The 26246-nt window shown below is 37.0% G+C and overlaps 1 protein-coding gene across 2 annotated transcripts in view; it reads right to left on the reverse strand.

The window, feature by feature from the left end:
* The window catches only part of LOC138696778 (juvenile hormone esterase-like), a 100339-nt gene that overhangs the window by 24920 nt on the left and 49173 nt on the right, over positions 1-26246 (reverse strand). For both annotated transcript variants that reach the window (XM_069822176.1, XM_069822175.1), the window contains one exon: positions 20504-20636. In XM_069822176.1, the coding sequence (XP_069678277.1) occupies positions 20504-20636 (133 nt within the window). The remainder of the gene's footprint in view (positions 1-20503; positions 20637-26246) is intronic.

Consider the following 26246-nt stretch of genomic DNA (forward strand, 5'->3'; position numbering starts at 1 on the left):
CTGTATAAAATTATATTTGAGTGCTTGACGTAAGGAAAATGAAAATCCATTAATAAGTCAGACAGTTGCTTCACTTTCCCTTCGGGTGTCCGCCTCCCTCCATAGGTGCTATGCACGTTGCAGGTTACACAGTGGCTCGGCGCACGATCACATTTTCGCCACGGCTGCACTAGGGTGTCCCTTACACATCAGCAAACGCAAAAACCCAATTTTGTTTTATATAATCACAGTTCCGCCTGTGTAAAATTTAAACTTAATTGCATGACTTTAACCCGTGCAAATTTTGCCTTGAAATTGTAATTTCACTTAAATTTATTGATGATTAATAAACAGATCAGTTTATATAAAGTAAATTATTTTTATAAATATTATAAGAGTTCGAACATTGCATGTTACAAAACTACAGAGTGTGTCTCTTTTTTAAAACCTCTTTCTTGCATTCTGAGAAGAGCCGCCTATGACCTTGAACACAGCGCAACACACATTCTTTTTGCCCCTCATCTTCAGTTAATAGTCCATTCAAGTCTTGAATTATTTTATTACCTCGTCCTGCCGTTGTCATTCACTGCTTTACCAGTAAGCTTGAACTGTTTCTTTTGCAAATCTAGCTTTCAGGTAAAGCTCCCTGTGAAGCAGACTTGAATAGTTACAAGGGAAAAATTCTTCAGGAGTCGGGTATCGACCCTGGGACCTTTGGCCGAACGCACCAACGCTCTGACCGACTGAGGTACCCAGAAACTTCACCCGGCACCGTCTCAATATTTTCCTTTATATCCACATAACTCGAGTGGGCTGACAGCTAGATTTGCATAATATATGTTACTCTAGATACGCTAACAGAAAACCACAATTTCAAGTCACACAGAATTTGTGTGCACTCGATGTGTGTTTCTGGCGACTTGTCAGCCCACTCGAGTTATATGGATATAAGGGGAAAAATTGATACGTTGTCGGGTGGATAGCGCAGTCGATCAGAGCGTTGGTGCGTCCAGCCAAAGGTTCCGGGATCGATACCCGGCCTCGGAAGAATTTTTCCCTTGAAATTATTCATGTTTCTTTAGCATTATACAAAATAATGAAGCATTTTGTCCCCATGTAGAAGGACATTCCTCCAGGAAATCAGAGTCTACCGCTGTAGAGCAAAGCGAGTGGGCCCGGTTTTAAATCCTGTTTGCGGCAAGTTACCTGTTTTATATAAGTAGTAACTTGTGATTTTTATAGCGAATTATTGCGGACTTCGTATCTAAGATAAAGTAATATTTGTTCCCTCGTCTAAAAAAACATTGACTTCTTGTTTTATTGGTTATTTTAGGACGCCATATCAACTGCTATTGTTATCTAGCGTCTGAGTGAGATAATGTGATAATGCCAGCGAAATGAATCCAGGGTCCATCACCGTAAGTTACCCAGCATTTTCTCGTAATGGGTTGAGGGAGAACCCTGAAGAAAATGCAATTATATAATAAAAATCTTAAAATAAGAGTATTAGGATGCTCCTTATTTCTTTACTATAAATTTGGAACGCATATCCCCTAATTTCGTTCCGTTCATATGGAACATTGTTGATATAAATATGTCGGTGACCAAACCAAGTTAAGCCGTGTCGAATTGATCTTGAATTTGTTCAGACTTGCTGCGCTATTTCCGGACAGAAAATTTACGGAGAGGGAAGAAAGGGTACAACAAAGGAAAATAAGAGAGGAAGAAAGACGACGGAAACATGAAACAGTAGTACAAATATCTTCTCGTGCGGAAGCCATTAAACAATTATATTATTTAACGAAAACATTCCTCCCTGACATTTGTGACATTAAATATTATGGATGCGAAAGAGAAAATACTACCTATAGCTGTTACTATGGAGACAGCAAGAGCGTCAATTAGAAGGTTATATCAAATACCTTACTATAATAATACCGGACAGCTAGCAGTTTTGCGTGCGAACGACGCTGGTGCTGTTACCTACCTGCCGGTGTGGAGTTACTCGCGATCAACTGCAATGTATATTGTTGCTGGGCTAGTTAATTAATTAGTGCTGTGTTAAAATGTCAGGGTGTATGTGTGCTGTTTACAATTGTGACAATTGCAGCATTACAAATTGCTCCAAATCATACTTTCGATTTCCGACACTTTATAAAACGTGAGTCAACAAAATTCGTTATTAGGCCTAATGCCTTTGTCTCTGTGTTGATAGAACAATAACAATTAGTTTTTTATTTAGGCCTAATAAATGAATAGAAGTTAAAATATATTGGAAATTTTAAGGTTTTAGCAAAGTTAGTTTTATTGTTGTCTATATGCCTTTACTAATAATCATTACAAGCATCAGAATACTACCATTTTTATTTTTGCAGTTGTCAGCAATGGGTATATAAAGCATTATTGTAAATTCATTCCTAATGTCAGAACTGATTTTGTCTCACTAAAGCAAAGAAAAAAATATGTAACAATTAATAATTACGGAAAGTAATATGAAGTATGCAAAATTCTCATAATATGCAGCTCTGATATAAGGTAATAATTTTACATTAAATACTATTCAACATTTCTTACGTGTTTCATATATGATTCCACATTAGTAACTCACGTTTTAAACAATAGTCCGAATCCCGCTATGTTAATATTTGTATATGTGGACGTAATTCTATCCCGTTCCGCTAGATGTCAGGTCCGCGATATTTCGCACTCACGCCAATGCTACCAGTATACAGCTGTCCGGTATTATTATAGTAAGGTATTTGGTTATATTATCTCAACTTTCTCTGAGTTTTTTTTAACTGGATATCAGGACTGTTTTTAATCTTAACTATTTGACCTACAAATACACTACGTACAACTAGTTCATAAATGAGATGGCAGCAAGACAAGAACAACAGTTCTGTGTCTCCCTCTTCAGGCCCTTGTTCATTCCATAACTCTCAAAGAAATTCATTTTCCCGTGTTTCTGTTCTCAGAATCTTGTTCACTCCTTCTCTCTCAAAGAAATTCATTTTCTCGTGTTTCTGTTCTCAGAATCTTGTTCACTCCTTCTCTCTCAAAGAAATTCATTTCCCCGTGTTTCTCTTCTCAGAATCTTGTTCACTCCTTCTCTCTCAAAGAAATTCATTTTCCCGTGTTTCTGTTCTCAGAACCTTGTTCACTCCTTCTCTCTCAAAGAAATTCATTTTCCCGTGTTTCTGTTCTCAGAATCTTGTTCACTCCTTCTCTCTCAAAGAAATTCATTTCCCCGTGTTTCTCTTCTCAGAATCTTGTTCACTCCTCTCTCAAAGAAATTCATTTTCCCGTGTTTCTGTTCTCAGAATCTTGTTCACTCCTTCTCTCTCAAAGAAATTCATTTCCCCGTGTTTCTCTTCTCAGAATCTTGTTCACTCCTTCTCTCTCAAAGAAATTCATTTCCCCGTGTTTCTCTTCTCAGAATCTTGTTCACTCCTCTCTCAAAGAAATTCATTTTCCCGTGTTTCTGTTCTCAGAATCTTGTTCACTCCTTCTCTCTCAAAGAAATTCATTTCCCCGTGTTTCTCCTCTCAGACTCTTGTTCACCCCTTCTCTCTCAAACAACCCGTCTCCTTCTCACAACTTTCTCTTCCCGTCTTCCTCCCTCGCTTCATTCTCCACCTGTTCCTACCTTCTTTCTGATCCAATCTCTCTTTTTCTCAAGAGAATCTCGAAGGAAATATACTTGCCAAAAATTCCGATGCGGTAATGAAATGAAACAACCACCACATTCTCGTCCACCATGAAGTCTGGTCCGAGGGCTATTTTGCTAGCAGACCCGAAGTAGAAGCCGCCGCCATGGATCAGAAATAAAACAGGTAGTAGCGTGTCGTTGGGACCAGACGGAAGCTGCAAAGACAAAAAGTATGTTATCAGTCATAGAGCTTGGATTTCAAAGATCATTCTTGACGCATGTGGGAATTCTGGCAGAAATCTCTGCAGCATTTGCATTTATTTTTCTAGTCATCAATTTCTCCTCGTATTTAGATGTTGCAGAATTGTCGTTACAAGCTTATGGCACTAAACAGATTGTATACTTCTCTGTTAAGTTATAATTTTATTTCTCTAGAAATGCCATAATGAAACGAGTAATCAGGAAGTACGTGTTGTCGCCATCATTCGAGGATTTTTATCACATTATAGTAGAGAGGAAATATGTTCAATCGTTCCAGAGGAAGTGACGATTGCAAATCTTTGGTCTCCAATTTCCGTCGACATTATCTTATTACATTTACTATTGGTTAACTGGGATTTTCCGGTCTCTGATATGATTAAAACCGTGATGGAACCGATATTAAACCCTTGCGGTGAATTTCGGTGAAGCACGCAAAGCCTAATTAATCAAATCCACTCTCCTCACTTCCTCGCTGGGCCTCTCTGGGGTCTTTGAAGATGCGAAAGAGAGAGTGGTGTGCGGAAAGCAACGGGAAACTACCACATTTATCTTTCCCAAGAAAAAATGACATGATGATTCTTCCCATGGTAAAAGATTCCGGACGTAAACTATTCCCCCATTCGGCAGTCTGGGATGGAATTATTTCATGGACGAAAAAGTCTGGACTGAAATTGAACTCAGAGAAATCACAGGCAATTATAATGGGACATCAACGACTTTTAAGTAAATTAAACACAGGTGACTTATCTCCTGTTAAAATGAGTGAAACTATTATCCCTTAGTGATAGAGTAAAAAATCTAGGAATTTATATGGACAAAAATTTAAGTTGGAATACTTAAATCACACACATATGTAAAATAATTTTGACGAAAATTCACACACTAAAAAGAATTCGAAATTTCCTTCCATTGCTTCTCAAGAAGAATTTAGTGCAGTCGCTCTTGATGCCTCATTTTGATTACTGTGACACACTCTACATTGACCTTAACATGAGACTGACAGACAGACTACAGCGTGTTCATAATGCATGCGTTTGATTTATTTGTAACGTCCGTAGATCTGACCGTATCACACCTTCACTAAATATGCTATCCTGGGTCCGCCTCAAAGAGCGAAGAACTATTCACTCTCTCACTTTACTCTTCAATATTTTTCATACCTGTAACCCTAGCTACCTAGCTTCTCGTTTTCAACATTTGTCCTCATATCACGAAATAGATACTCGCTCACAACACCATATCACACTCTCCATTCCTAAACACAGAACATCCTTCTACTCTTCATCTTTCACCGTCTCTGCACCTCATCTCTGGAACTCTCTACCACATGTCAGAGACTGTCGGACATTGTCTAGTTTGAAAAATAAATTAAAATTGCACTTTTTGAATTATATTCCTTTCAGTTATAAGCCCTTTTCTCTGCCATAGTTTTGTAAAAATATAGGCTATTTCTTTTTCCTTCCTTTCCCCTTTTTGTTCTCTTTATCAGCAGATGAATTTATTATCATAGCCTTTTTATCGTGAATTTTATTTAATTTTCGTATTTCTTTTCTTTTTTATTATTATTTTATTACATTCCATTTTGATATATTCTTCCTTACGTTTTTCCATATTAACCTTATGTACTAAATGAGTTGTTTTCACTATATTACAATGTATTTTACTTTCTTTTTTTCTATTATGATATTATTTTCATGTTGTTTAGTGTCGATTTTATTATGTTATTATTATTATTATTATTATTATTATTATTATTATTATTATTATTATTTTGTAATATGTTAGTATTCTGTTGTTTAACTTTTTGTTAAATTTTAACTGCTTGTATACTTTGTGACCTGGTAAAGTGTAAGAGAAGGCCCTATGGCCTTAACTCTGCCAGTATAAATAAAGAATTATTATTATTATGGAAATGTTTGGGAAGGACACATTGTGATATTATGATGTATGGATCATATGCACAGATGGGACCAATCTGTGCACTTTGCGTACGTCACAGCAACGAACCCGCACTAGCAGGATTGCCTGAATCGAAAAATTTGATTGTAAGTTAAGCAGTTTCAGCAATCTGGTCGTTAACCAACTCAAATTTCTTCTTGTAATAAACATGTAAGAGGTCAACAAACTCAGGTCTGTCTCCCTAGGTGAACTTCCTTTCACCTCCCTTTTGGCTACAACGTTGCAATGTGATTAAGTCGTTCAGTGGCTTGAAATTAGTGGTATTTAAACTAAATTTATAGAGAAACCGTTTATGTTTTTGAAATACGCCTAAGGATAAATGATTCTTTATTAGATTTTCTATCGATAGGGACAAAAATCACGATTAAGCTGGTGTTAAACATGGAACTGTGAACTATGAACTTTCCATCAATATGGTATTATACTTTTTTGTTACATGCAACATGAGGTATTCGCTCTGAAAACCTGTGGGGTTATTTCACATCTATCCTGTATGTAGGAGTATTTTTGTATAGCTTTTGATTTGTTCCACATCTCATAGCTAAAATGATGATATGAGAACTGTGCAATAAAATTAATGAAATACAAAGAAGAACTTCGGTACATGGCACTGAGTTTATTGAAATCTGACACACGAAGTGTCCTAATGAAACATATACTGAGATCACGGGAATAAAGTATTAGCTTACTAATGTAAGGAGATGTTTGGTATTTCTTTCATATACAGGGTGTTAAAAAAGTATCCACTATTTTAGGAGGTGATAGTATGCATCAAAACAAGAAAATGATGTTTAATAAACATGGATCACAAGACATACTTTCTGAGGTTTGAACACTTGTTCATAGGAGGTGCTCTATGTAACGTTCATTCATGGTAATGCATTCCTCTGCCCTTCGGCATAAGGAATCACGCACTCTTTGAAATTGACCTGGTTGTTCTTGATAACCAAAATTCTAGGGGATTTATGTTTGGGGAACGAACACGTCAAGGTGAGGAGCCACCCCAATCAATCCAACGGTATTGAAATGTCAGCGTCAGATGTTCATGCACATTGCGGAGAAAGTGTGCTGGTGTTCCATCGTGCATGAACCACATCTTTAGTCTTTACTGACATGGCACATACTCCAGCAAGGTAGGCAATACGCTAATAAGGAAGTCCTGATAACGAGCGTCAGTTAATCTCTGTGGTAGCACGTATGGCCCTTAATCTATCGACAAGAACATCTGCCCATACGTTGATTGAGAATCGGTGCTAATGCCTTATTTCTTCAATTCCATGGGGTTTTTCATCAGCCCACACATGCTGATTACGAAAATTCATGACACCATCTCTGCTGAACCCCGCTCATGTCAGCAACCAGACTTTTGTTTTCAATATTCCTTGCGACGTAGCATTATTCCATCAACTACGGTATGATTATCTGGTAGCCTGCTGTATTATAGGACAGAAAAATGCATCGCTATAAATGGACGTCACATTGAGCACCTCCTATGAACAAGTGTTCAGATCTCAGAAAATGTGTGTTGTAAGACCATGTTTATTAGACATTTTTTCTTGTTTTGATGCATACTATCATCATCATCATCATCATCATCATCATTATAAATATCACGGGTTAGGCCGTCCGGCCTGTTTCCTTCCAATAGTTAATTGAAGTCTAAAACTGGCCACTCCATCGTCGTCTCGGTCTTCCTACATCCCGTCGTCCCATGGATCTATAGTTGTGCAGTTTTCTTGGAACTCTGTCTGATGACATTCTCTCTACATGTTCGTGCCAACTATTTATATAGGTATGAGTTACATCAATTATATTTGAAATGCCTAATTCCTGTCTAATGCATACCATCACCTAAAATATTAGATAATTTTTAAACACCCTATATTTTTACATATCCTAATCCTGTCAAATTTACCTACGTGAGATTCGAAATTCGAATGAACTATGATACTTCGTGCAGCGTCAGAATTTCGCCCAAACAGTCACATAAACAAAGATCGTCTTAATTTCTAGCTAAACGAAATATCACAGACGTAATAGCTACCGTTAATGTGTTCTCACCTTTGGTGTATAAACGTTTATAAAAAGACAGTCTTCTATGCCTTCCGCTTTTAGTGACCATTCACTTGTTTGTGGGCATACGGATCCTTCAGCAGTTGCATTTCTTACTTCGGTCCAAGGATCTAAAGGCTGGAGAGGCTGTTTGAAAAAAAAAAGGATTAAGATGGTGTTTTAATGTTTTGTGGGGGAAAAGTTATGTTTGAATCCAAGAGGCTTTGTTACATCATTTACCTTAGACACTGATAAGAGTGGGTGAAATGCAACTTTACGCACAATCGTAGAAAAATATATAATATATTATGCATTGATGAACCACTCAACAGGAATACACCTGAGATTGAAGTACGTTTAGTAGATTTGTTTTCAAACAAGAACTAAATGAAGTTCAAACATGACAAAGAAATCTGTTCTATTTTCGGGACAAAAAATTCAAGTCCATCATTTAATATCCATGGACGAAAGAGAACTAACAAGATTATTGCTAACTGTAGGATAGAACAAAACACTGTAGTCCCGTCGCTCTTATTTCCGGCAGCCAATCACGTTGCAGGTCGGCTACATTTAAACGTGTGCGTCTTGTGATTCGGTGCTGATGACGTTATGCATTACCTAAGGCTCGATAAATACTTAATATAACCGCCCGCCATTTTGACTCTTTAGTTGGCGTTCGCAGAAAGCACACGAGGACGTTATTTGCCGCTTAATGATTTGCTGAATTACAGTGCGTTTGATTTATTATCATAGGAGCTACGATATGATAATGTTTAACGGCAAATAGATTCCTCGTCTGGTAGCTCGGCAACGAAAGAACAAAAATGGCGAACGATACTACCTACCTAGACTTTATACAGCTTTCACTTCCTAAGGCGTAAGCAAAGAGGAGGAGTCACGCCGGGAATAACAGCGACGCTACTATAATTTCATATAATGTGAAAAATCAGTTTGAAATTAATGCACATTCAATTTTTATGGAAAGTTTTAATTATTTCCTGTAAAATTTTCATTTCAGGACTTGACCGGTATTTTCACCGAGATCTTCAGTTCTTGCCTGACAGGGCCTTGAATGTTCCTCAGGCAAGTGAATCTTTATTACGAACCTGTTTCTTGGTCCTTCCTACTTGTCAGGTCATATCCTCTGAATTTAAATAGCCAGATATATATTTTCATCCTTGATCTTGAGATGTAATATCCTTGCACACACAAAATTTCGATTCTATGAGATTTTATTCTCCAAAATAACGCTACAGTGAAGTGTCGTAAGTTTACAAGATGCTTAACGATAGGGCTTAAGTTTCTAGGCTGTTCGTGGAAAACATTTCGAGACAATAGGTATAAATGACATTACGCTTGAAAGCTGACATACAGTATCTATATAAATATTTGCACGTAACATGCATAGGTATTTGATTCTTGAGGCCTGCCTAATGCCTTTCAGCCAATTAATGACAAATGGTTTTGTAATTCCTCTGCATGCCGGGTTATGGATCAGTTGAAGCTGGAGTATATAGGATATTTCAAATTTAACGCCAAATTTTAATTAAGATTGAATGAAGGAATTTTTACTCAAAGCTCAGACGCAATTATGCTTTATTAAAAAAATTCTGTGTTAGAGTGTCATTTATTGAAGATTGACACTTTTTTAAAAGGGAAGTGTTGAAGACAAAATACAAGACGATGTGCTTGGTAGAAGCAAACGACAATAAGAGAACATGCAGCGAATAAATGATGAGATAAATGCAAAGGTCATGAGATGTAATCTTCATACTTGTCTCCATACTTGTTAGATAAAAGCGTTTTCCTTGGATATTGCAGTGTGTGCGGTGAGGTAAATAAGAGCTTTCCTATAAATGTGCTAAATGTACTATCATAACTCCCCAAGTGCATCACGATGCTGGGTGAACACAGGTTCCATACTCTATGACAAAATGTCTTCCCCCATTAGGACACGAACCAGCGCGCATTCCTTAACGCGAATCCTAGGCAGAATACCCTAGATCGCGCCACGGAGCGGGACTTAATTAAGGACTACAATCTTCTATTTATTTACCGTTATTACCATCACCACCACCACCATCATCATAATCATCAATACAGTATCTACTCATAACAGTCCGTGTCTATTTTATGGTATAAACATAGTCTAATTAATTACCTAATATACAGGTTTTTCATTTCAAAACTTCAGTTGAATTCAATTAAACAAAAAACACGTCAATTCAGATATTGAGGGGGAAGTTTAAAAGCAATCTTAATATTGATATTAGGTTTCGTCCCCTCATTCTCCAACTTTGAAATTTGAAATAGCACCTTTATCCTTGAATAGTACCGGTATTCAATTGTTGATACATCTCATTCATTTGTTTTCGCATTTTTTTCATTTGTTTAATTAAATTAATATTTTTAGAAAATTATTTTTATTTTGTATTTATTATTATTACAATTGTTATATCTGCAGTGCCTGGGAAAAGTTACATAAGTCAGTTTTCGCAAAACTTTTTTGATAATTAATTGACAACTTACACTGGTTTATGTCGATTTGATTTTTTTTTTTCTGTATGAATTATTGTAATGGGAGGAATATCTATGTATTTTTTTCCAAGCGAACAGATGTTCCGTAAGTTGTCAATAAATTATCAAAAAAGGTTTGTGGAAACTGACTTGCGTCACTTTTCCCGAGCACTACAGATATCATGAAAAAAAAATGCATATTAAATATTATAGAAACAAAAGTGTATTAAAAACTAATATATACATCAAATAAAAATGAACATGTTAAATATTTAAACATAAACTAAAATATAAATTGAAGAATTTATCTCGTATTAAAATTATACTGTATAGTTATTTAGACTAGGAAGTTTTGAAATGAAAGCCCTGTATATTAACATAGGTTTTGGGATTATTTCAGTGAAGTCTTAAATGTAATATTTATATTGTTGCATGCTAATATGATAAATTTCTAATCAGAAGGTAAGAAGTAGCACTCATACCTTAAACCTGAGATCTCCAACGGGGGGTTTGGCGTATGGTATCCCCATAAACCCGAAGAATGGTCGATTGCTGCGTGCTGACGTCAGAATTGTGCCTCTGACGGGGCCATAAAGAGTCTCCACAATCAAATCAGAATCAGATGATGAAGATAAACCGAACAAGATCGGGAAAATCAGAGCGGAAAATTTGAAGCACTTCATATTTGGAAAGGTTACTCAAAAAAACAGAAATACAGGAAGTTGGTAATGCAGCTGTATTCTGCTTGAACCTCTTCTTCACGTGTCCAAGATAATCTTGGCCCGACGCCAGTTACCTCACCCGTACTCTGCTTCAACCTTCAGTACATCAGGAGTAATCGAACTGTTCCGGCCGCAGAACTCCTCCGCTTTCTCAGTGAATGTGGTGAGTCTCTGTTGTCCTCTCAAGCTCAGATGATATCCTGCAAAATGTACGAGTAACATAGATCTTACTGCTAGATATAAAATCCACGCCAAACTTTAACAACATGTTTTCTTTTAAAAAGTAGTTGTTCTCTCAGTGCTTATGATAGTTTATTGCTACGAAGGTAATCAAAAAGTTCTTACTCATACCATGATCTGGATGTGCTAAGAATCTGAAATTTTGCACACTTATAGATGGAGATCTTAATAACATGCATGCAATATTTTATTGTTGTTATTCGAAGTGAACTATAGTTAGAGCCAAGGGAATTGGATGAGGCGTCACGCTGGACAAAGTTGAACACCGAGCAATGACTAGATTCCTCTATCTTCAAAGGAAATCTGCCCAAATAATACATGAATAGATTAGATTTCTGACCATGGATGAAACCTGGGTAATTATATCTATATTATAATGAAACTATAGAAATTAGTAAAGCATGCAAACGTCATTCATCACCTACCTTCAAAAAGGCGAAGGTGCAACAGTCATCCAACAAGATCATATTGTCGATGTTTTGGGATTGCAAAGGCATAATATTAACAGATTCTTACAAAACGTGTCTACGATTACAGGAGGAAACTATAGGAACTTACTACAAAAACTACGGGATGTTGTCAAAGAAAAAATATGAGTTTGACTTTATCATTACACAACAGACGTCTATTGTAGTATAGCATATTAGATGAATTACGTACTATGAATGGTTTCATGTTTGCTGTCTATTATATTTGATTTTGAATTCTTAAATATTAAGGAAAAATATATTTTATGCCATATTGTCCCTCATTTGCGTAACTCTAAATTAATATTTTTTGTCGTCCTGTTTAAATCATCAAACAAGATATGGAATAGTCCTCTATTCAGTCTTTCCAAAACTCATGGATGAACCCAGACTCCTCTTCTATTTTTATGTTTATTCTTTCCCCATCTGAGTAAAATTGCCAAATGTATATCTTCTTCTACGTCCATGTTCACTGGAAGACTGAAAAATTCTCTAAAAAATCATTTATAAAACGGCGACACTAACGCGCGTTCGCAGCGCCAATAATGCGTGTTTGCAGCGCTTCTAACGCGCCACTAAATTGGCCTCGTCTGAAGGGACCCTAAAGGTAAGCGTTCACTACATCATATCGCACTCCTCGTACGAATCGCACGCAACGGATATTTTAAGTGCAGTGCGTTCACTGTAACGGTTCACCTCATCGCCTCATCGGATTCCCCTATCAGCTGTTTAAAACATGACGTCGTACGATATTGACATTACTGAAAGCAGAGGAGTTGATGTTAGATCTATTAATTACGTCTGTTAGCGAATAAGAATTTGTAATTTGCTTCATGCATCTTAATTGAAGAGGAAGAAACGAAAGAAATATTGGTTACATAATATGTTTGCAAGAAATGACTTGATTACTGTAATGGGAACGCCTCAAATTATATAATTCTTCGCAATTTTCTACATGCGAAATAATTTTCCCGTCTGCCCTTTTTGGCGCGACACTGAACATGGCACAACATAATAGTAACAGTTGACCAATTAAAATTGATTTATTAAAGAAGGCCATGATCGCACGCATCGGAAAAGTTGCCCATGCGAGAAACGTGGACGGATTTGCGATAGGCGATGCGTCCGATACGATGTAGTGAACGCGGTTACATAACAATTACAGCAAAGATAGTCTTTTTCCGGTCCGTGCGATTCGTCCGATGCGTGCGATACGATGTAGTGAACGCTTACCTTAACAGTCCTCTTGGCAGGCACATTCAAAAGTACATAAAAATACACAAGTTTTTAGTGGTTTTGAGACCTAAACCAGTTATATATTTTTATGTCTACATTTGAGTTAATTTTCTTACATAAAAAGTGTTTTATAGAGCAGTTGTCATAGTTATCTACTTTAACAACCTTTTTGTAACTGCAAATAATACAGGACGAACAAAAAGTTTTTCCCTGATTTATTGTAGTTTAAAAACTGTTTTAGGTTAAAAAATGAAAGTTCCGACATTATTTGTCCGATTCATAGAGTTTTCTTTCCTTACATGTAGCACTGCAGTACAGTATAGTTCAGTATCAAATTGGCGGCTATGCAGGAAAATGCGAATTGCGTTTTGTGGTATCACGAAACGAGGTAGTCCATTACAGTCCAGCGACACTTCCGAAGGGAATATGGACTAATTCCACCGTATTTGAACACCATCAAAGGATGGTATATAAAATTTAAAAAAGACTGCCAGTGTTGGACACCAGAGAAGTGGTCGTCCTGGAGTGACAGAAGAGACTGTTGATGTTCTACATTACAGCCTTTTAACGCCGATCGAAAAAAATCTACCCATCGTGCCTCAAATCAACTTGGCGAATAGTCCGCGTCACCGTTTTTGGCGTGTGAAATAAGTAATGGGAACGTTAAGTGCGAGTGTTTTACCTTTGCCGCAGTCAGTCTGACAACTGTGTTTGACAAATGGCTGATGTGACGTGTATAGGAAGTGGTACCATTCTCAGCTGTACTAGCAACATGCTCACAAACTGGGCACTATACTCTAGGACACACGCCAAAAACGCTGGCGAATGGTTACAATTTTGCACAAATGGTTGCAGTTCCGCGTGTCAGAATTGCAAATCATGCAAGTCTTGTTGCCAGACGACTGTCCCACATTCTGGAGAATATTGGACAACACAATGATTGCCTTAAGCAAGTTTGTTTTTCTGATGAGGCAGTCTTTCATGTCTCTCGAAAAGTCAACACACAATGTTCTTGGGGATCAGTAAAGCGAGATGTTGGCGAAAACATGATAATAAATCGCGTATCAATCAGACCAGTGGTACTCACTAGAAATTAGAGGAGAACCAAAAATGAGAAATGGTAATTTGTCGGAAGAGCCACAATGGATATCACAGAATTGAAGTTTTTTGAATATTATTTGTTTCATTATTATTATTACGACTATTGTTAATATTGTTATTATTATTATTATTATTATTATTATTATTATTATTATTATTATTATTATTATTATTATTGTTATTTCAATATAAAGTAACAGAAGTCACGCTTAGGCCTACATTTTAGTGCCCTTCATCGATCAAAATATTTAATCGAGTGCATTCACCATAAAACTTAATTGTGTTTCAACTTTCAATACAGGTTGACCAGAACACTGTCCTCATATCCCCATCCTTTTATGAAGTGTTTGTGCAAAGATTTTCCCTACGCTATCTGGTTTACAGTTAGAAAATAACATTACTATTGTGCTTTTAAGTAAGCAATTTCCAACAGAGAAATATTGTCGGAATTTTTAGTATGAATTTGTATTAACAAAATAATAATTAATATTAACTACAACTGATTAATTTTAACCAACTCGATTAAATATTTTGATCGATTAATCTAACAACAGAAATTGGTCGATTAATCCATTAGATTAATCGATTAAATCCCACAACACTAGATATTTTGAAGTTGAAGAGCGGACTCTGCTATTCTTCTGCAAAATCATGTCAATACAAGCTGGTTGGTTTGTTGTTTTATTTCACTTGTACTCTATTTCGCATTTGAAAATTTAGAAAATAAAGAGTCACATACAGCTAGAAGACACTGCTTAACAATTTCCGCATCTGTAAATGGCTTAATTTCTGCTACGTGGTACGATAATTTAGTTGTGAATTCATTTTTATGTACATTAGAATACATTGCTTTCTGTACAGATATTACGGGACATTTTTAACATTTTCAGTTTTTATATCCTTGATTGAGAATGTTTTGGATACTTGTTATCAAAATTTTCATGCACGCTATTGTAATGTATATTAAGATGAGTGCATATTTGTAACTAAGGACAACTTCGGAGGAGGGAACCAGCTATTAGATGGTTCGATCCCAGTCTAGTATATACAGTCACGAAGCTTGAGTTGTGAGGGTGCTAGGAACAATAGACTGTGCCGGTACTATTTCGCATTGTCTGTAATGAGACGATATTAGCGATCCTAGAGGTCAGCAACTATCTATAGATGCATATTTACTACGTATTGAGCTTCGTGACTGTGGTTCGATTAGTCTTTCGCTCCTATACCCAGCTCTGACGATCGACTTGCACGTCAGAATCGCTGCGGACCACCATCAGGGTATCCCCTGACTTCGGGCTGACCAGGCATAGTTCACCATTTTTCGGGTCCCGACGTGTACGCTCCGGGTGCGCCTGTGGCAGAAGGAAATGGAGAAACTGGAAATGATCTTCCTCAGAATTCTTTGGAATTACATTCTTGAAAGTTTGGACAAAACAAGTAAGGTCCTGCAGTCAGAGAACGTGAACAAACTTGTCGGCATGACTCTTCTTATGTCTCTAAAAATCTATCTTCAGGAAATTATAGACAATTAATCAATACGAATTGAAAGCCACAAATAGGTTTCCACATTCAGATTAGAGAGATATGAAACAAAAACGGGGAAAAAGTGAAATCCACGTCTTACTAGACAATGACGGATCAGAACACTGTGTAAAATTTAAAAGTTCAAGGTGGAAACATTAGTTTCAGATGTGCATTCTATATTTCCTGAACTGACAGAATGTCCAGAAACTTATTCATTGAATTCAAATCTGTTTTCCTTCTTCAGTGAATTGAAATTGGTTCCTATTTGCTATACAAAATGCGTGAACATTTGGCTAATGATTGTGGTGACCTTTTAAATGTATGTGGGCATCTCAAGCAAGACATCATTCATGATAAAAAGATTATGATAATCTCCCTGCATTCTATAGGAAAATAATTTCGGACAACTTGACATCTGTGTTCTCCAGTTTCGAAATTACACGCAATGTTTATGTGCATGTTGGTGATCAACTGAGTACCTCCGTGGAAAAAGGTTGGATGTAACATGTTGTCCAAGTGTTACATCCAACCTTATTCTACTGAGGTACTCAACTGTGCAGGAGAATGTTGATTTTCAAGACTGAAACTTATAAAAATGATCAACTTTGCAGCATTGTGTGGCAGCAACATTTGAACTGGGTTTCACTGACGTGTATGGAAAATGACATACTGAAGACTATTGATTTCAAGCTAACTATAAAGGAAATATCTGCAAAGAAATTCCGCAGATCTTTGTGTTGAACACTTCATCAATAATAAATAATTAATGGTAATTTTATAGAGTGTGCTTGTTTCATATTAGTATGATTTACCAACCAAGTAGCATTTTATGTTGAAATCTTTGCTTTCCAAGTTCAAGGCTCAATGTTATATCAATGTCACATTGCCCAAAAATGTTTGTTCATTGTGGAGGTTGCGAACAAAACTGGTTATTTCCACCAAACACAAAGAACTAGTTTTTTTTTTACGGTTTCGGTATGTTTAGAGAGGCATCTTTCTGAATATGTTACTGTTTTTATTCTAACTCGTTCATTTTCATGATAAACATATTATAAAATCAGTATTTTCAATCAAAACCTGATAATTCCACGTCATATTAATTCCAATATTCTCATTGTCTTTTTTTTATCAAAAAACGGACATTTCCAACATTATGTATATGTTGCAATTACCAATCCATTCAAAATCGGCCATTTCCAAACATTTCTCTCATATTTCCAAACAGTACGGACATTTCCAAAATATGTTTGTCTATAAAATACACAGAAAATGATTAAAATCATTATTATTGACACCATTAGAACAAAGGACGTAACATGCACGACACATAAAATTCTCGTCCACTTTAGACTAAAATGAAGGCTCGATAGAGTTTTTTTCTACTTCCTGAAAAAAAAAAACACTATTTTGGAAATGACCGGTTTTATTCGCAACCCCCACAATTTATATTTCTTATACACCACTTTCTTTTTAATGTCAGAGCACTGATTTTATTTGAATTAACATTACAAATAAATATAAGTTTACTTTATAGATAACTTACATTTGTATTCCAGTGAGTGGTCGTGTAGGCAGTGCCCAGTTTATAGCTTTTCCCGGGCCTGTGATGCTGTTAAGACGGCCCTGCATGGACTAGTATTTTTTCTCAGAAATATACAATAAACGACTCGAGTGCGCCAAACCGTAGCAAACGAAATTATTGTTCAAAACCTGTTCTCACTAAAAAGATAGCTCATGTTATGTGATGAACGCTCAAGAACGATAATGCCCATGGCCCTCTGATGTAAGCTGCTATTACTTTTACAGTAATAAAGATATGTTTTCTATAGCGTAGTTCAGAATAAAGATGTCAATATTGGTTGTCTTCGTGGCCACTTAATATACCAGATTCCAAACAAATGTTTTAAAATAAATTTGACAAGTGGAGTGATAGCTGGAACTTGTGCACTACAATATGTTGTCTGGGAAGAAATTCTAGGAGACTAATATGCTGATATGCTAATACTCCGGAGTTCTCGACGGCAAGTGAAATCTCCAAATTCCTCTTTAGAATAATTCAATTCTTCGAATCAATAAATTCGAGGAGCCAAAACAAAATAAGTCGTTTTTATTCCACCTAGTCCACAACTGTGAAGTAACGGTTAGCATGTCTAGCCGCGAAGCCAGGTGGCCCGGGTTCGATTCCCGGTCGGGGCAAGTTATCTGGTTGAGGTTTTTCCGGGGTTTTCCCTCAACCAATTACGAGCAAATGCTGGGTAACTATCGGTGCTGGACCCCGGACTCATTTCACTGGCATTATCACCTTCATCTCATTCAGACGCTAAATAACCTAAGCTGTTGATAAAGCGTCGTAAAATAACCTACTAAAAAAATATTCCACCTTTGCTCACTCTTTCGGATTCAGTTGAGTCTTACAGTGTTACCGTATCTACTTACATACCTGTAAATCAGTCCTAGGTACAACGGGAAGCTAAATGGAACTCAGAAACCGCTGCCCATGTCATTTTCGCTTACACTGTCTTATAAACAAACACACAGTAGCAACTATGATGGATATGAGACGATCAGAGATAGCCGAAAGTTCGTAAAAGCCTTATATAAGCCGTCACTGAGCAATACTTACTTCCTGTGTACTCGTCTCAGCCGGGGAAGGTGAGGTGGGGAGTTAAGGAGAAATCAGCAATTTCTCAATTGAGTTAATAGTTAATGTTTTAATGGTGTTTCAAACATCACTTTTGCTATTTACAAAAAATCTCCTCTTTATGGAGCTTCGTAGGTTTCTCGTTGTACAAAACTGACAGAAGATGTAATATATTTCCAGAAAATATGTAAAAGTTAGTTGTGTTGTATTGTAACCAGTGACGAGTCCAATGTAAGAACTGTTTCCTTGTTATTCTCTTCAGTATGTAATATTGATTTATTTAGTTCTTGCACAGTTGCAAAATGCTGAAAAATTGTTTAATTATTCAGATTTATTCTTTCTACTTTGTAACATATTAAATGTAGACAAATTTATAGACATCTAACCATCTATTTTATAAATAATTATGTCAAATGGCTCTGAATGGTTTAAGAACGAGGATATTATAGCATTAAAATATTGATTCCTATTTCGAAATAAATTAAATATGCCCGCAGAAATTACTCAATACTATTATAATCAAATTTGGGCTTGACATTACTGCACACGACCAACTCCAACGTCAGGGCCGATTATCCGCACAAGGAGTGCGTCGTGTAGTTTCTGGTCAACTGATCCCAGAAGTTCATGGTGTTGTTCAGCAGGTTGCGCTTCAGCGTGAGATTGATGTCGATGTTAAGGTAGGGAAACTTCCTCTGTGTCAGTGGACGCCACTTGATGTTCTGCAGCAACGGGTCTGCCTCGGGCGTCGGTTTTCTGTAATTAAGAATGGAGTTCATTATATTGGGCTGAATTTTAAAGATCTCGGTTGTTGCCTGGTTTGCTGACATTCTTGATTTAGTGTTATTCCTTTATTTAGCTAAGTTTTAACAAATACATTGATAACTAAACTCCGTTTCTGGAATCTGTAGAGTAAATGGGTGCATTTGGGTGAGCGGATGGGCGCACCTATTAGCGAGGGAGTGTATTGCGGGTTGCGTCGGCTTGCGGCCGCTATGGGCATCTTAAACTGCATTTTAGTCCAAATAAAAATTATCCCCTTTCTGCAGTGGTTCGCGCGTTTTAAGTAATGCCTTCCCACCAGAGCGGTCGTTGGACTGTCCTCTTCCACTCACACTTGCGCAAAGGACTTGTTTCGTCTCCTATACTCTGCAGATTCCAGAAACGGGGTATATGTAGTTTACGTAGCTGTGGGTGTTTACAACTCTTAGTAACTAACTAGTTTGTGTAGCTCATTATGGCCGACGTATTTACAGAATAAATCTTCAAGACTACGATGAGATGAAACTAGTTGCAGATTGGGAGAAGGAAGAAAACAAAATGATGAAATATAAATATAAATTAGCCGTAGCGAATTTACAGCAAAAGGAGGAAAAGAAAAATAGCTTATGGAGAGAAGAAGACAGAGTAGAAGGAAGAGAAGAGAACGATGAGACGAAGGAAAATAAGAAAACGTGTGAAAGGGGAAGTAGGTTATGAAGAGGAGGAGGCAGGTAGAGACAGATAAAGGAGAAGAAATGGAAGAAGAAAAATCGTACAAGTGTGAAAAGTGAAAATGAAGGAAAAATGTAAAGTTAAGGCAAATGCCCAAAGGGGAGTAAAATGGAGTAAATAAACGAAAGAGGTTGAAGGATGAGGTGTGAGGTGGGAGAATTATGAGAAGAGAGGGTCTAGGAAGAAAGGCGAAAATCAGTAACGTAGGAATTCCATGGCCATTGCGTAGATTTTGGCAGTTTCGTAATGTGAGCCTTAATTCCAGGCCTTGTGAGGCACAAAGAAACAGAACTTGAATTTTAAAATTTGAACCTTGTGTGTCATAAACAGACATGAATAGACTTCTTTTTTTAAAATGAAGGCGGATACTTAACGTCATTAACCGTATAAAGTCAGTTGTAGGAATGCCACAGGGAACCGGAGCTCCCGAAGAAATCCCTGTGTTACCTGGGCTTACTTGGTCGACGGGCTTGCCCAACACAGGTTGTAAGTCGGGAATACGCCGGGGATCGAACCCGGGCCCACAGGATTATAAGTCAAACGCTGTAGGCACTAGACCAGGGAGGCGCCAGAATAGACAACTTCAGCCTTCGTATTTGCTTCACCTTGTCCTCATCGGAAATTATCTTAAACGAATGGAAGAGTTTAAAAACATGCTCACCCGGTTTTAACAAAGTTAGCCCATAGCCTTACTATTCTCCTTGAAACATCCATCTCTGGGGTCCCTGGTAGAAATGTCTTGTTCGAGAATGTAGAGTTGTAAAGGTATGCCAACTCATCAGCGTGGGCAGCGCCTGAAATTGATATTTTATGTTTCGTTTTAAGCCACAGAGTTTGGCGATGAAGTAATACTACATAAACTTACATAACCATAGTTCTGTTAAATGATATGTTTAATAGATTTGTTATTGTTTCTTTCAATATTAATATTGTAACCAGTGCTTTTGTTCTGGAGGAAAAGGTGAAACTCTATGTAGAATATATTATAGCAGACGTAGAGATGATTACTGTCCAGAGTGCGGGATTTTTTTTTTTTTCTGTTTCTAACCTCATTTTCGTCCAACTTCAAGACTTTCAAGGCCTAAGCGAGTTCGAAGAAAAATTATGTTAAAACATAATTTATTAGTAATACATTTCTCGGTTCCATGATGAAAAATACAACAGAAATGTGCCGCAGAGTCTATCTGGCGAGTTCCTCCAGAAAGAAAAGCACTGATTGTAAGAATGTCAAAAATATCCTTAACGAAGGGGAGCCACCGGCGTAGCTCAATCGGCTGAGTCGCTTGCCTGTCGTTCCGGAGTTGCGCAGGTTCAATTCTCGCTTGGGTTGATTACTTGGTTGAGTTTTCCCGAGATTTTCCCCAACCGTAAGACGAATGTCAGGTAATCTATGGACAATCCTCGGCCTCATCACGCCAAATACCTTCTCGCTATCACCAATGCCATCGACTCTAAATAATCTAGTAGTTGATACAGCGTTGTCAAATAATCAAGTAAAAAGAATAAAGGTGAAATAAATTCTTAGGATATTACTTAGATATTACGTGACATGAACAGAAGAAAAATACATTTCGAAATATTGTTTGTGAAATATGACTTGCGAAAGAGAAAGACAAAGTAAATACTTGAAAATGGCGCAAATATTATGGATATTGCTGGAGCGTTTGAGATTCTATCTATCTATCTATCTATCTATCTATCTATCTATCTATCTATCTATCTATCTATCTATCTATCTATCTATCTATCTATCTATCTATCTATCTATCTATCTATCTGTCTGTCTGTCTGTCTGTCTGTCTGTCTGTCTGTCTGTCTGTCTGTCTGTCTGTCTGTCTGTCTGTCTGTCTGTCTGTCTGTCTGTCTGTCTGTCTGTCTGTCTGTCTATCTATTTATCTATTTATTTATTTATTTATTTATTCATTCATTCGTTCATTCATTCATTACTAGCTGAAAGCACCTACGTTGCCCGGGTTTTCCTTTTTACATAATTATATTTTTAATTAAACTTGTTGTTAGGCTTTTGGGAAATCTCGGAAACTCAACTTTAGACAATTAAAACGAATTGCCTTTGCTAAACTTTTCTCGTTCATAGACATGAATCAGTGTTATTTTTAGTTGTTTTATGAATATTCATTCACCTCCTACATTATGAACATGACAAAAGTATCATTGAATTGCTTTTTGATATGCGTACAATTCTTTCTTTTCCCCCCTCTATTGCATATATATATATATATATATATATATATATATATATATATATATATATATATATATACAAACAGTATATAACGATGTTGTTCATACAGTTCTATTTTCCAAATAAAACGCTAATTTATCGTATAAAAATATATACTTTAATTTTTTTCAAATGAGAAAACTATTACTCATGGACTTTGAAATATATTAAAGCCAAAAAGGAAAATATAAACTTCTGAATACATTAAACAAAACAAAATAAATAAAAGCATATCCAATTTCTATGTAACAGTCTTCTTTGTAGACTTTGATTATTTACACTTTTGATAAACAATTAATATCTTGTAGCATTTCGAATTTATTACTGCTTGGCATCTCCTTCTCATTCATTTTACCAAATGTTTACACCGTTGCAGTTTGATTTTAGCCCATTTTTCTCTCACTACACGTTAGAAATTCTGTATGGTTGTACACTCCTGCTTTCTTACACTCCTTTTCAAAATTTCCAACAAATGTTCTATGGGGTTTAAGCCTAGTAATTGAGGAGGTGTTCACAGTTGTTGGGTTATGTTTCATATGAGCCAATCCTTACTGATTTGAGCAGTATGTTTACCGTCATTGTCTTGTTGGAACATATATACAAGTGGCATCCCCATTTTTTGTACACTCTGCCTAACATTTGACCTTAAGATGCTATTGTGCACATACTTATCCATAATCCCATCTTTGAAATCAATATTCCCCTCACTATTTGCAGACATATATCCTCACAATAGTATACATCCACTTCCGTGTTTCACTATAGGTAATGTGTTGTTTCTGTTGTTATCTGTGTTGGGCTTTCTCCATATCCTATGAATGCCATCGGAACCATGAAGATTTATCTCCATCTCATCCGACCAAATCACTCGGTTCCAAAATGCCTGATCCTTGCCAAAATGTTCTTTATCGAAGTCCAATCTTCGAGCTTGATTTGTCTCACTAATGTACGGCCTCTTTCGTGTCTTCTGTCATGGTAATCATTTTTCCACAACACACGCCGGATAGTTTGATTACTGATCTTCGTGTTTGAAGATTATTGAGTCTTGACTCGAATTTATGGGACATTTATTCTTGGATTTTTGACAACTTTGGGGCGCAATCCTGGTCACTCACAAAGAAACAGGCATTAAAATTAGGAAGATATCAAAGAAGAATGGAAAGGAAAATACTCGAATAAGCCTGAAGGACAGAATCAGAAACGAAGAAGTACGGCGAAGAAGCGGCATAGAGGACTTGGTCACACTCGCTAATAAGACGAAATGGCGCTGGGGAGGACACGTGGTGCGGATGCAGCCTACCAGATGGGCACACACGGCGACACTGTGCGGTCCAAGAATTGGCTGGAGAAACCGTAGACGACCGAGAACCTGAAGCGGTCGGTCGTCGTTGGGGTTGCCATATCTGCGGCGGTAGCACCACGTTGGTCGTTGGGGCGCCAAAATCTGCGTCGGTCGTCTGTCGTCGTCGTTGTTGCCCACGACGCCTTTCCTTGCCCTCGGCTGCCAGCTCCGTCGTGTATGGAAAGTATCTCAAGGATGGCACTTTGATGTCAATAATTAACTACGTACACTGATTAATTTGGGCGCCAGCCTCCTCGAGATTACTCCGGTAGAGGATGAGGTCCCAGGTCAGCTGCAGAAACGGTCGGGACATGGGGTTTGGGAGACGTGATCGTAGATTGAAATGATGTAGGCGCACACCAGAAGTTGTTGGTAAGAACTATGAGAACGTTTATTATTATTATTAAGTGTTCGTCTCAGATTAGCAGAAATGCGCGTCCAAGTGTATAATTCACTGCTCTCACTTCCTACAAGTTGGTAGACTAATTTCTGAGTTCACGTAATTATATATTTTGTACTATAAAACACCAGTAATATAACGGACAGTTGATAACGTGATGAGAGAAAAGAATTCAGACTTATAATAATAATGCAACACACGACTTCTTACTACACCCACTAAAAAAATTCTAAGTCCGTAAATTGTTATACTTCCGAGTTAGGTTTGCCGAGAATATGTGGAGTGCGACCTCTCCGAACACTGTCTATCTGCCTTCTGTCTATCTGCCAAATCTATCCTCTACTTTCAACCACCAAACATACAATTTCACCCTCCTGTCTATATATCACGTGTCTCTATTAAGAATCCTGATTGGCCATGATTACACTTACGTCACTTAAGACGCGTTCTTCAAAAATTATTCGTTAACTAGAATATCCCCTTACTTCCGGCGTCCTGACAATTCTCTGACATATACCAGATCATCTCTTTTGGAACCTGGCTTGGCGTCATCTTATTGACCACCCGCAGGCAAAGTCCATACATTCCCTCATCAGTCAACTCCACGCCTGGACACATGTTTCCTGTCCGCGTAGCGTCCCTTCGGCCTTCCTGTCCACCTGTTACTTCCGCCTCACATTCTGAAACTTCCTTACACGTCCGCGCTTCCTATCCATATAAGAAGATTAACACGAAATACTAATCTAATGACAACCTCCTTATCCTATACGAGGATCGTCTCAAACCAGATGGGGGGACGAGTTCAAGTTGTAGCTAGGAGGACTGTGGACCAGAATAGGACGCCAAAGAACACGGTGGAAGGACGCAGTCAACCCACTTTGAGCGGCAGGAACAACCAGTGCTAGTGTAATTGTGGACAATAAAACTAGGAATGTAAATAGACCATCAGGTCGACTCTTCTGATGGTCAAGTCTCGAGCCCCCCCTGCCCAAGCAGGAGGCCTTGCCCCACTGGGGATTTACGGCTTTTATTATTATTATTATTATTATTATTATTATTATTATTATTATTATTATTTTACCTTTTATTTCTGTCGACTATATTCATGATTTATTGAATATTACTGGCTTCTGTCTGATTTTCAATTTACATTAAATATGTTTTTTCTCTCTTTTTCTCTTCCTTTTTTTTTTCTTTCTTGTGTGTTATTTATTGGTTTGAATTGAGTTACTTACTGTACTTAGTAAACTGTCCTTGTAAATTTTAAGTTAAGTTATATTTTTGGCTAAGACCACACCGTACACGAGCCTGTCTCTTACGGTAGTGGCTAGAAACATTGTTATTTTATAATTTTAATTTGTACTCGCTAGCTAGCTAGCTAGTTAAATAAATTAAATACTTCGAAATTTTTCTACAATGTATTGTTCTGTAGAATATGTTTTATGCACTGCTTTATCTATTTTTCTATAGGAATAGCCTTTCAGAGCCAGACGAACAATAACTTTCTTTAAATCGGAACTGAGCTCCTTACAATGCTCCATTGTACACAATTCTGAATGACAGACTAACAGCAAGTAACCTCCACTGAAAGGCAACCCTGTATCTTCCTTTGCTCTCTAGATCCTCTACTTCTTTACATTTCTCTTTCATCCAATCTTCCAGTCTTATGTAATAAAAGGGAACTATTTTGGTTACATTTAATGAAGTATAATATATTTATGTGTAGTTTTGCAGTACCTCATTGATTTGAATAATAATAGATCCAAATAGTTATAATCAGATCGCGTTCCGCCACTGGTGCCGTCTTGTGTATAAACCGAAGTTCAAAGAAGGAAGTAAACGCATCGCTCTATTGGGAAGTGGTGTAGGTTAATAAAATAAAAAGCGCGTTCTTCTCTTAATCCCCATGCCTGGATTAGACAGTTTTGCTGGACAACTTTTCATACATACAATAAACTTTTCGGTAACTGTTCTCTTGGCTTTTTCATTAGAGACACGCATTAAGATTTCGTATGTGTCAAATGATAACCACCCAGTAGCGTATCTGTCTAACCCTAAATTTAATTAATTAAGTTCATCCCACAATTTATAGACAACTTTACTTTGAATCTCTACTGTCATAGAACTAATTTCATCTCTCTAAATATCTGCAATGAAGGAGAAATTTCTATTTAATATTTTTTCGTCAAGTGATAGGAAGAAGTCTTTCAAAGCCAAGAAGTATTTATCTAAAGATATTACGCTTTGAAACCATGAATCCTAGCGTGTTGTAACTGGGCTAAGAAATAGAGCAGGAGCTGGATCTGGCCACTTTTCCCGAAGATAATTTAAATACATACTTTCCATTTTTCTAGAATGCAAAAAGACAAGTTTAAGCTTGGACACAGAGGTATTCAATTCTGACATATATTTAAAAATGA

This window comes from Periplaneta americana, chromosome 3 (assembly GCF_040183065.1).
Source record: "Periplaneta americana isolate PAMFEO1 chromosome 3, P.americana_PAMFEO1_priV1, whole genome shotgun sequence".
Lineage (NCBI taxonomy): Eukaryota > Metazoa > Arthropoda > Insecta > Blattodea > Blattidae > Periplaneta > Periplaneta americana.